This window comes from Gymnoscopelus braueri (assembly GCF_963280865.1).
Source record: "Gymnoscopelus braueri genome assembly, chromosome: 3".
Taxonomy (NCBI): Eukaryota; Metazoa; Chordata; class Actinopteri; order Myctophiformes; family Myctophidae; genus Gymnoscopelus; species Gymnoscopelus braueri.
This window is the reverse complement of record NC_137612.1, coordinates 18,899,017-18,911,356: the sequence shown is the minus strand read 5'-3', so window position 1 is coordinate 18,911,356 and position 12,340 is coordinate 18,899,017. Positions and strand designations below refer to the sequence as shown.

The window sequence follows — 12,340 nt, the reverse complement described above, 5'->3', positions numbered from 1 at the left end:
GGAGGAGGCCTGATTATGCCAGTCTGAGGGCCCCAATCGTTGACGGGCAGCCATCACTCAGCCATATACAGACCATTAGCAGCAAACCGACTCTAGCCTCTGAAGAACATTAAGTTTTTCCCCCGCCACCTCCCTCCCCTCATTCCGCATGCTAAGACGGAGTGCCCCAGACGGGAGCCCAGGCGCGGATAAATGGGCCAAATTAAACTTAATGGTTTGACTGACAGGTCAAATAGCGTTTGCCTTCGCAGAGCGCAGAGAGCTGTGTCGGTCAGGAGATTTAAGTGGGCTGCCGCCAAACCTTGCTGGCGCACTCGTGGATTTTTATTTCTTTTACCGCTTGTCATACGTGTATCACACAGACGCTGAAATTCTTCTTTGCTTTGTTCTTCAGCTTATCCATCTTTTTTAAACTTGTTTTTCTGTCCACCTGCGCAAGGGCTGATGCTTATGTCAACTGACAGATGGATGTGGACACAAGTGCTAATGAAGTAGAAACTGGCCCCTTTGTGGTCTCCTCTAGTCAGGGCCAGCGCTCTGACAGGCCACAGCTGTCCGCTGGATGCCTGCATTCACCCACTGGCCTGAGCTAAATGGAGCTGACAGCTCTGTCTCTCTTTACCTGCAGCACTTTGTTATGGCTGTGTGTAGGCGTCAAAGGCACTTGCTAACCTTTGACCGAATTAGATAGCCTCATTGTTTGTAAGAGTGCTACTGCACTAACCAAAGCTGCCGTTTTAACTTCAGTGTTTGAGAAATGAAATGAGCAGAGTTTGGGTACTTGGAACATCGTATCATCTATCCTATCCAAGGTCATGGTTTGACCGCTCTTAGTGATGTGAAGTTATGGGAGCATTTTCCAACTGGCTTTGCAAGGAGCATATTTACTACATGTCAACAGGGCCATCTGGACCCGTAGAGAGAGCAATGATGGGGGCCAGGTTGCCTTTCCAACTGGATTAAGTAGGTCAAAAATCTGAGGACCCCTAATGCTCTCCCTGAGAAGAAATTACTGACTTCAGAGTAAAGATGACAGAACCTTGGACAAAATGAGGCATGGGGTCTAATATTAGTGCTATGTTTGTTCTGCTCACCTATTAGGGCTGCATTAATTACAATTAATTGAAAGAATGTTGAATACTACAACTTTACCAACTGCTAAATCTCACGCCAAGGCATCAGAATGTGACATTTTGTTCAAACGAAGAAGTTCAAATTTCAACAACTGCAGAGAGTGAGCAGTGTTTTTTGGTACCAAGAAGTGTGTGTAAGTTACATACTATCAGCTATCTAACTAATCTATTTATTTTAAGCTTAATCTTGCAGGGTTCACTGTTCATTTTGAGGCTTAGTGTGGATTAACCTCAGTCGTTCCCAGGTTGTCTCACACTTCACCAATCACGGCAGTCAGCTAATGAATATCAGTCAGCTAATGAATATTAATGACGAATAATAATCTGTTACCACCTAAAATGGCCTGTGAGTTAGAAAGAAGAGCAGACAACAGAGATAAATTGACTAAAAAGAAATGGAGATATGTTCAGAATAATTCAGTGCAGGTGTGTTTAATAGATACTCAGGACTGATCCAAAATGCCTTCAAGATTTTCATTTTGACTACAATCATTAGTGTATATCATTTCCTCTGCTCCACTCAAAAATGTGAAGATTCTGCTGCTGCTAGGAAAAGAAAAAAGCGTAACAACTCTCATATCACTCATGCAAAGCAAATGCAAAATGATTTTGTTTTGTCAGCAGCGCGCATTACTGTTTATAGGAAGAAAGGATCTGTTATCTTTTCATTTTATCATCACTTTGTCTCTCCAGTAAGGACGAGTCATATGTGAAAACAGATGTACACTAGCTGTTCCCAATTTTCTCTTGATTTTTACTTTGTCGTACGACGGTGTCCCACACTGGAAATTGCAGATCTACAAGCTCACAACATGTCGCATGATGCGTTGCCTTGTAGATCTGCTATCTGTCAGCACAGGACACCATCGTAAGACATAGTATAAATTAGGCATTATGAATGACAAAGTGACTTTTTTCCCTTTTCTTTCATAAAGCATTATCAACTCTAGATACGATCAATGTCTTTATAATGGAGAAACAAAAGAGCCACTCTGCCCTTATCAGCCCCTCCCCCTTCAGCCTGAATGCTCCAGGACAGTCTGGAATAGGCTGGATGTGGGCCAGCAGGCCACTCACTTTCTCCCTGGTGCTCCTGCACACACACACACACACACACACACACACACACACACGGTTTTTGTGTTGTGTGCGTGTGTGTGTGTGTGTGTGTGTGTGTGTCACCTGAGTGAGTGAGTATACCGGTGCCCTTATGCGAGTCAACTTAACCCATTCAATCCGGACATTTTCATGTCAAAGACCTCCAAAATTATATGCATTTGGTCGCGGACACCCATCTAAAAATATTTAGTTCCAGGGACCCCCAGAAGCAAAGATTTGAGTTACAAATGTTCGCTTAGAAAAATATGTATTCAAAGATTAGCGCACATGTTCATGATTTTTCGTGCAGCGCTATGAGCTTGTATATCTGCTATTTTTTAATAGCCAAATAAATCTAAAATGACACAGATGCAGATCATGCTGCTGTCTAAAAGTTGTCCAGAATAGCACAGAACGCCTGTTCTTCAACCTTCCGAAATTGTTCATGTCTCTTAACTTGTGCACTCCGTTGACCGGCTCCCGGTTGATGCTTTCTTGCAATCCAATTCAAATCACTGGTTATGATCTACAGCAGGGGTCTTCAACAGGGGGTCCGGGACCCCTAGGGGGTCCTCAGAGCTACTATAGGGGGTCCGCCAAATCTTTGTGTGATAGGATTTAGTTTTTTTTACATTAACCACTTGAACCAGAATACCTTTTCTGAAGGGAACATTAGCCGAAAATAGCAGATCTACAAGCTGCGAGGCGTTGAGAGCTTGTAGATCGGCTATTTTTGGCAAAGAGGCGATAGGTGTAGAGGGAAAAAATAGCACTCTAAGTAAAAAAAAATACTTTAATCTGAAACACAATTTTATACAATATAAAGTAGGGGGTCCCTGCTTCATCTCTCTCTCAGCTAGGGGGTCCTTGGCCTGAAAACGTTGAAGACCCCTGATCTACCGTACAAGGCAACCATGGGCATGGCACACACACCCCTACTTGATTCAGCCCTGCTCTTCTCTATCTTGGCTTCCAAGCTGTGGAATGACTGCAGATTTAGTTCATTTTCTGCCACAATCTATCTGAAAACTCACCTCTTCTTCAGAGTGTAGATAGATGTTGTTTACTTGTTCACAGATGCTTAGTGTGCTATTTTTAGATGATGCTGGGTGTGTTTGCTTGTTTTCGTAGTGCTCTAATTACTTGACCACTTACCCTGTTGTTGGTTGACCAGGGTTCAGAGAGCTTACACTTTGAAAAGATAAGAGCGTCTGCTAAATGCCTAAATTGATGTGTGTGTGTGTGTGTGTGTGTGTGTGTGTGTGTGTGTGTGTGTGTGTGTGTGTGTGTGTGTGTGTGTGTGTGTGTGTGTGTGTGTGTGTGTGTGTGTGTGTGTGTGTGTGTGTGTGTGTGTGTGTGTGTGTGTGTGTGTGTGTGTGTGTGCGCGTGCGTGCGTGCGTGAGAATTACGTTTGAGTATTTGTATTTTCACATTTTAACATTTGCACCAACCTGAATGTGGACTTTTGCAGTCTTGCTCGTCTGTTATGCCTTATGTTTGAGAGTGAGAAATGTACACGAGTGAGTGCAGGACATGCATGGGTTTTAGAGGGCCGACGTGTGTGTTTTCGGAGGGACAGAGAGAGAGAGAATAGCTGTGTGAATGCATGCGTGCTAAAGATCTTTGTGTCTGTGTGTGTTCTGCTTGGCTGTGCTGCGCTGCTACAGCTGCACTGGCGAAGGACTCAGGTAGCGTCTGTCTGCAGGGAGCTAAGCCCTGACGTAATGCAGCAGGAATCTCCCTCCCAGCAGAGCCAAGTTCCCACTGCAGCCAGAAGCTTCATCTGAACATTGTGCATCTGTGTGTGCCAGTGATGTGTCGTTCATGATTGATTCGTTCAAAAGAACTAGTTCATTTGCAGTGAGCGCGAACGAGCTCGTTCACTTTCTGAAACTGTTACGTTCACTCGCGACGTAAAAAAGCGCTCCCACGATGGTGTTTTACACACATTATAAAACATACATTAACCACTTTAGCCCTATTTTATACATAGGCTATTTGAAAATAGCAGATCTACAAGCTCACAACGCGTCGCATAGATCGGCTATTTTCAAATATGTTAGTACTTTTACTTTTGGTACTTTAAGTATATTTTGATGCCAATACTTTTGTACTTTTACTCGAGTAAATTTTGAACACTAGAAAATAGCGTTACTGAACGAGAACGTGAACGAATCATTTGAACGAATCATTGCCGTGAACGTGAACGAAATCGTTCGTTCACTGAAATGAACCTTTTTTCCCACCACTAGTGTGTGCCAGTGTGCGGTTTTGTGCAACACACAGGGAAGAGAGAGACCATGTTTGTGTGTGTGATGTGTAACGGGGAGGGGAGTGTGCGGCTGTGCGCATGCATGTAGCGTGTCTGTGTATTATATGTCGCAGTGCTGGAATTGATTGTGTTCAGTTGTGCCATATATACCAGCTCCTCTCACACATCAGGGGATCATTGTATAGCCCCCCCACCCCCACCCCAACGCGGTCCTCATGCAGAGACTGGGAGGAGAATTGCTTTCAGCTGTTCCATGAGCTGCTGAGGAAAGATCAAAACTGCTGAGTTAAAGTTGTTCCTACGCACGTTCATCACTGATGCAGCTAACATCAATGAGACTGTGTGATTAAAGTGTTTTCTTGGTCCCATTAGACTATAGATCCCCCTTTAGCACATGTCTCTGTCAAAAGGCAACTGCTAGCTAGCTAGCGCGTTTCAGCCAATTGATGCCTACAAATATTGGTGATGGTCCTTTGTCTGTGCCTTCATTTTCCTGTCTCTCTAAACTGTCCTGTCTAAATAAAAGCAAAGAACTGCCTAAAATACATAAAATAAAATAATAATTCTGATCGTAACATGTCATGTTCCCATGCAGCCGTGTGCTTCACCGACGACGAGAAGGACCAGCTACGAAAGTTCACCAACCGCTCCTACCTGCTGGACAAGATGGCCCGACACCACACCTGGCTCGGCCTGGTGGACATCCTCCTGGCCTATGCCTATGAAGTGCGCACAACGGAAGGAGATCACAATGTAAGTGTGGGTGTAAATGACAAGATAACGCCTCTTCAAAAGGCACTTGGCCTCGGTTGACAAAGCTCTCCCGATCCTCAAATCCTTTAGACCACCCCTTTCATTTCATTCAGAGCCTTAAGAGATTACCGTCAGATCCCTGAGCTCAGCCCAGGCCTCTCTTCGTGTCACTCCTGCATGGAAGCGTAAGGAGGCACTTGGTGAACAAGCTGCCATTCACGCAGATCACTGGCAATGTGAGTGAAGCAAAAATAGATAATAGAGATGTTGCAGACACAACAGCATGCCAAAATACAGAGCCCAGCTGGAAAACATTCTTGATAAAGTTTCATATGCAAACGTTTTAGTTAACACATTAAATGTTGTAATGGCCCGAAACAGGTTCCAGAACCAGAACAATTTTCCACAGGCTTTTTTCAGTTTGGTTTTGACCACTTTTTAATAAGGTAGGTCCAGTTTCCAGGTCAAGTAATTCCCATGTCCTTTAATATAAGTCTGGTGGTACGTACCGTAGCTCCATGCCATGGTTCACATATGGTGGTGTTAACATTGATGATGTGATTTCTCTTTTCCTTGCAGGTGGAGTCACCATGGACCATCAGGAAGCTGAGTGGAACCCTATGCTGGCTAGAGGTGAGAGGAAGGGGGAGATTAGCTGTTGGTGTTAAGTATTGTTAGTCTTAAGATTGTAGATAGTTTTAAGTATTGGTAGTGTTAAGTATGGTTAGGGGAAAGGGAAACCCTTGGTTAGTTTCCGTTTCAGCTTCACCCAGCTGATAGCTGCTCAAATGTTTATGATGAGCACTCAGGAGGGGCAGTTATGGCTTCAGTGTCTTGCTCAGGTACACACAGACCAGGGCCGTAAGACGAACCGGCGGTGACCTTCAATTTATGCAGGAGAAAGACACAAATCATCCATGAAGAAGTAGGGCTTGGTAAACAGCGCAGCATGCGAGTGCGGCGAGCCTGAGCAGACTGCCGAACGAGTGTGCACGTGCGTGTGTGTGTGTGTGTGTGTGTGTGTGAGTATGTGAGCACGCATGGGCACCTGTGAGCATGTACATGTGTGCATTGGCACATGCGCGAGTGCCTATTGTAAACGTATTAGTGGCTGCATGAACGTGGAAAATAAGGTAAACGCTCAAGGCATGGCTGGTTTGCCTGACAACTCAGAGATTTGCATTCAAAGTGATTGGAGCAGTACAGCTTGATCCATGTCAACCACAGTGCATGTTGGAGGTTCTTGACATTTGTATTGCCTACCCGTAGCCTGTGAAACGGCAAAAACAAGTCTGTTCCCAGCTGAGAGAGTGAATGAAGGGATGTGCAATGTCCGTCTGTCTGTGTGTGTGTGTGTGTGTGTGTGTGTGTGTGTGTGTGTGTGTGTGTGTGTGTGAGTGAAAATCATGTCCCTAGGGTGTATATGTGCAGCTCATTTTACACCTCAGGATGAGACGGCCGTTAATCCCCTCATTTGGACCATTAAACCTGACAATGGGAGAGGAGTGAGGTGCGTTGGGGGGGGGGGGGTGGTGGGCGGTATGTGAGACCTTGACCACCGGTATGAGAGGTAGCAGTTTGCCTACAACAGTGATAATGGAGGAGGTGGTAATGGCAGGCTGCAGCTGCCTGCTTCTCATGCTCACTCAGTCAGTCAGTCAACAGAGCTGTCTGCTCGTGCTGACAGCCGCCCCCCCCCCAGCTCTCTGTCACTCACTCCACCCCAAACACCGAACCCCCCCCCCCCACCCCCCATATCCTCTCTCCCGCTTTCCCCTTTGTCTTCTGCTGTACAATAGATCGCTCTCCGTATTCGTCCGCCTGTCTGTCTGTCTGTTTGCCTACCAGCTCCTGTGCCTCATTCCACCTTCCCTTTGTGCTCCCGTCCTCCCTTATTCTCTCTCTCTGTCTGTCTGTGTCTCTGTCCTGTCTGTCTGTCTGTCTGTCTGTCTGTCTGTCTGTCTGTCTGTCTGTCTGTCTCTGTCTCTCTGTCTCTCTCTCTGTCTCTCTCTCTCTCTCTGTCTCTCTCTCTCTCTCTCTCTCTCTCTCTCTCTCTCTCTCTCTCTCTCTCTCTCTCTCTCTCTCTCTCTCTCTCTCTCTCTCTCTCTCTCTCTCTCTCTCTCTCTCTCTCTCTCTCTCTCTCACTCTCACACACACACACAGAACCCCCCTCCCCCAGAGTACCTCCAACCCTCCACAATCCACATGTGTGTTTACTCACCCTCCCCAGTCAGCTGTGCTGCTATGGTGTGATGTGACTGAGATTTCCCCCCGTGCCGAAGCAGACCTTATTTACACTCCTGCTAAACAAGCCTGAGGGAGCGCATGATCCCCAGTGACATGCGCCCGTGAGCTCACAACACATTTCTTTTATTTATTTTTTTAGATGTATTTTCGGCATCGTTATTGTTGGCGGAGGCGGGAACCCAAGAGCTGAGAGAGGAGAGACATGCGAGACAAGACAGGGATCTGATTTTAACCTGGGTCCACTAGGAGCTTAATTATGGTCTGTGCACTAACTGGCTGAGCCACCAGGCAACCCCCTCATCCCCTCGCTTCTTAACTCAGCCCACTGAGAATGGAAAGTGTGAAAAAAAAAAGGGAAGGAATCCGATCTCCTTTTTGTCCCCGAGCTCTTCGTCCAGCAACAAAGAGAGAACAATCCTCCTTTTTCCTCCCCCAGTGATTAAAGAGCAACAGCAGTTTAAGAAGGCCACGGCTGCAGAGATGTTTTAAAGGGTTACAAGTCCTAGTTTTTGACTGCTCCATGAATGCAGCAGTTCTTATGAGTGATTAACTACTCACAGTTCTGGATAACATGATGACGTTGACAAAGAGAAAGAGAGCACGTCGAGTGAGAGAGCATTCTTACCGGTTTGTCGAGACCGTCACGTTGCAATGGATATTGGATGAGCTCCGTTTATAGGGAGAGGGTTGGCGAGAGAGAGAGGCACACAGAAGCGAACAGCTGTCTTTAATATGATTACATTTTTTAAGTGGCCGTAATAAAAGAAGAAAAATGATCGATTAAGTTGACATTTCAAGATGGCGTCTTGGACATGAGATTTTAGGCTAAAAGCAGAACTGCCAAGTAACTCCACCTCTTAACCCCCTGTGATAACGAATGAGAAAAAACTACGAGAAAACAGCTTGCGTCTCCTCTGTTCTTTAAATGGATTAAAGTTACATTAGCCAGTCTGTGTGCCAGCCTGCAGATGGAAGTTTTGTGTTTGATTGATTGATGTAGTTTATTTAGTAAGACATGAGAATAGTACATGACAGTACATAACAGTACATGGAAGTACAAATTCACAATACAAGGTCTACTAAACTGGAACTCTCATTAAGCATGCAGCTTGTTTAAGATGAGAACCCCATGCACACAAATCATGATGTGTGCTTGATGTGTGCTTACAGGCAAATGAAAACGGTCACATATCGGGCATTTAACAGCACTTTTTCTCCCAAGGACGGCAAAACGGTCTCTCCCATTGCCATTCCAGCAAGTTATGCTCCTTTTTTGGACGGCGCTGCAATTCACACCAGGGGAACAGGCCCTCCTAGTTTAGAGGAAGCGATTCACCTTAACTCCCCCACGGGCCAAAATGTCTGTCCGTTATCGGCCACATGTTATTGTCCCTTTGTGTCTGAACAAACCTGATCTTGGTCTGGTAGTTAATGAATGCCGTTGGTGTAACCCTAGACATACAGCTCCATGCAGGAGGTCCTGGTGTCATTTGGACGGAGGGTCCTGTGCTTCCCGCTCTACCGACACTTTGACCTGATCTCTGCTGCCGTTGGAGACACAGCCCGGATTCTGCAGTCAGGTGAGTCGTCCCCCCTACAGCACACACACACTACACACAATAACCCAGTGACCTTTTCCACCCTACAGACTGGTAATGACCTCTGGCAGTGTCTGCGACACGTTGACATGTCAATGGCTTCTTTGTGGGCCGCAGTCAGTGTGAAATGGGGTAGCCCACATTGAGTGTGTTTGGCTTTGTTTCCCTCCACTCTGGGAACATGATTGGTTCTAATGAGTTGATAATTGATTTGGTCCTACTCTGTGGTTTCTTCTGAGCAATGTTTCTTACAACGAATGAAGCTTTTGTAGTCTGCAGCCACAGAGCATCTGTTGCCTGTCTGTAAGTGGTGTGATGCAGCTTGTTTTATAGAAAATATATCTGGTATATATATCATTCTGTGGAGGCTGTTAAAAAGGCACTCTGTTTTTAAGTCAACGGTGCACTCCTACCGATGCTGTATTTCTTCTTTCTTTCTTTTTTCTACTGAATGTATTCTCTCTAAGCATGTTGTTTAGTATCGCAATGTTAAGATTGCAATAGCTCCACTCCGCCTGTGTCTACTCTTGCATGTAGTGATACATCAGGTGACAAGAAAGTCTATTGAACGGCTGGGCAGGTGTTTTAAATTTACCCGACGAAGATCCACAATGAATCTAAACATTGACTAGTTTTGTACTAATAAAATAAATCTGAATTGGGCTCAGTGTTCTACTCGGTGTTGGGCTCAGTGTTCTATTTGATTTGACACAAACATTGCAATCCTAACAAAGCCCAAACACCACGGTATAGGAGTGTATTCAGTCCAGCAAACCAAAGTCTGGGCAAAGAGCGCTTCTCATGCGCACCGTGGCATGTGTGAAAGTAATACTCCTCCAGCTAAGAGAGAAGAGGGTGGCCTGCCTGCCTCCCTGGCCGGCCCCACACCCCTCGGCGAAAGAAATGTGAGATTAGTTCAGAGCGGACTGTTGACTTTGATATCCAAAATCCTGGAGTAATCTTTAAATCAAAAGCACCCGGCGGGGAGATGAAACACGGCAGTGTAAACACAGTAGGGATAGTGTGAGGGCTAAGATTATCCAGCTTGTGATGATTTTAACGCTCGTAAACGCCGGCAAATTAAAGGCCTTTTAAGCCACAGATTAGCATTTCCGCGCCTCATTAAGTTGGAAGATGAGTTGATCAGGAGAGCCAGAGGGAGAAACGACACGCAGAGTCACTGCGCTGAGGAGAACCCTCCTTGCTATGCAATCCCACTTTCACCACTCGCCTTTCATTCTCTTTACAACAAACACGCTTCACCTGCGATAATGAGCCTTTTCACATTCTCGCCAGTACCTTCCAAGCCTGGAAACGGGTCCAAAGCCTCTGGAAAGCTCATACCCTGGCCCTGGATTGTACAAGGCCAGCCAACTAGTGATGGCAAGGCCTAAGTAGACAAACAACAGCGAGAGGCAACTGTTTATTTGTGTGAATTTATTAGGGGGTGATTTTTCTCTTTTTTTTGCCATACCCGCTCTGCAGTTTCTTTATTATTTGCAGGCATTAGTGGAAGTGTGAGTAACAGGGCTTTCCCGCTACAGTAACACTACAGTAATTCAGCTTGGCATGCGTGTGTGAGTGAATGCACTTTTTCCTCCCCAGCATTGCCACACGCGCTAATTAATTTGTCAGCATAAAAGGCGAATGGAAATGCGCACTCCAATTTGAGGCACTTCATTTAAGCATCCGTGAAAAGCAAACATTCATAGTTATTATGAAAACAAACCCATTAATGGCCACGTACAGGTTAAGGCCTTGGAGGAAATGTTATCCGGGGGTAAATATTTGAACAACCCTCTGGCAACGCGGTGAGTATTCTCAAGGACCCCCCCCCCCCCCCCCCGCACCTCCCCCCAGCTGCCTGCTAAGTGGTTTTAATCCGCGGGGCCTCGGGCATGGAGAACGTAGCAGAACAGAAAGCCCCCCCGTGGGCTATGAGGTGACGAGGAACCGCTGAAGTGCATCGGGGGAGGGGGGGGGGGGGGAGGGGGGGGTGCGGCGATGCCGCTGTCATGCTGCTGTCATGTCCTGAAAGACTAGCCAGGCTGCCAGGGAACCATTCTTTGTCATACCCGTTAGTCACTGTGGCAGGTCCCCCCCACACCTCACATTTCCTGGTGTCATTCACTCACCGCCAACTCAGTTTTCATAGTCTATTTACACTTGGATTTGTTCATGAATTGTGCCAAAAGTTCTGCAGGGAATTTATAGATTTTTATGGGACTGGATGCAATAGTGTATGTGTTTGTGTGTACAGTATGTTTCAGACTGAGACAGTGTTGACAGCTTCTACAATATGTGCAATGACTTCACTAGAATATGAAGCCAGTGGGCAGTAACTCTGTGGCTCTATTATGAACATAATATACGTATGCATGCAGCATGTGCCTCTCTGTGCCTCTTCAGTTCAATATGAACTGACTCAACCCTTCATCAGTGACAGTATCAGACCGTGGTAAATCACCTCCTGCCACTCCTACTCGCTGTACAGGAGATGAAAAGGATAACAGCTTCTCTCCTGCTCCTGGAAACTTAACAGCAGTTCCTACATCCAGAAAAGATTTTAATCTGACAAAATTGAGTGTTCAACTCAACTTTTTCTGGGAAGTTCAGCATTTCATTATCTTATTTATTATTATTATTATCAGTAGTTATTACGTTTATTGTATTTGTTTTGTTTCATTGTTTTGGGGCTCTAGGGGCACACCTCACTCGTGCAGTGTATGTGAAGCCGGTAATTGGGGTAAGGTAATGTTTATTTTTTTCCCCAGAGCAAGGGAGAGAATCATTATAGTCGTGCACCATGCACTCAGTGGAAGGGAGCAAGAACTCTGCTTCATTATTACACCTAGGAGGTCTAGACCAGTGTTTATCAACCCTGGCAAACGTCCCAATTTTGGGCCGGGGCTACTGCTGAGGTGTTCCGCGCCGTTTGAAGAAGGTGTGAACCCAGCCCCTCGAGAACAATAGCAGCGATCGTCCGTCAATCGATACGGCCATCATCCGTTTCACACACAGCCACGGCCCACGCCCGAGTCCATTCAGTGTAGCGACCATCCCATAGGAATGCAAATATGTTGGCCTACCTGGTACTGTATAAAAAGGGCACAGGGTATATGCTTTGGCACTCCGTAGCATTACTACATTGTGGGTCGGAACGGGCCGATACTGCGGCTAAGAGCCAAGAGGGGCTGTCATATTATAACCTGCCATGATGATGAATGTCCGACAATAAA

General features: G+C 45.9%; 1 protein-coding gene across 1 annotated transcript in view; it reads left to right on the top strand.

Moving 5' to 3' along the window:
- The window catches only part of shq1 (SHQ1, H/ACA ribonucleoprotein assembly factor), a 33,410-nt gene that overhangs the window by 9,328 nt on the left and 11,742 nt on the right, over positions 1–12,340 (top strand). The window contains exons 8-10 of the mRNA XM_080424020.1: positions 5,099–5,256; positions 5,836–5,889; positions 8,960–9,083. Of these exons, the coding sequence (XP_080280146.1) occupies positions 5,099–5,256; positions 5,836–5,889; positions 8,960–9,083 (336 nt within the window). The remainder of the gene's footprint in view (positions 1–5,098; positions 5,257–5,835; positions 5,890–8,959; positions 9,084–12,340) is intronic.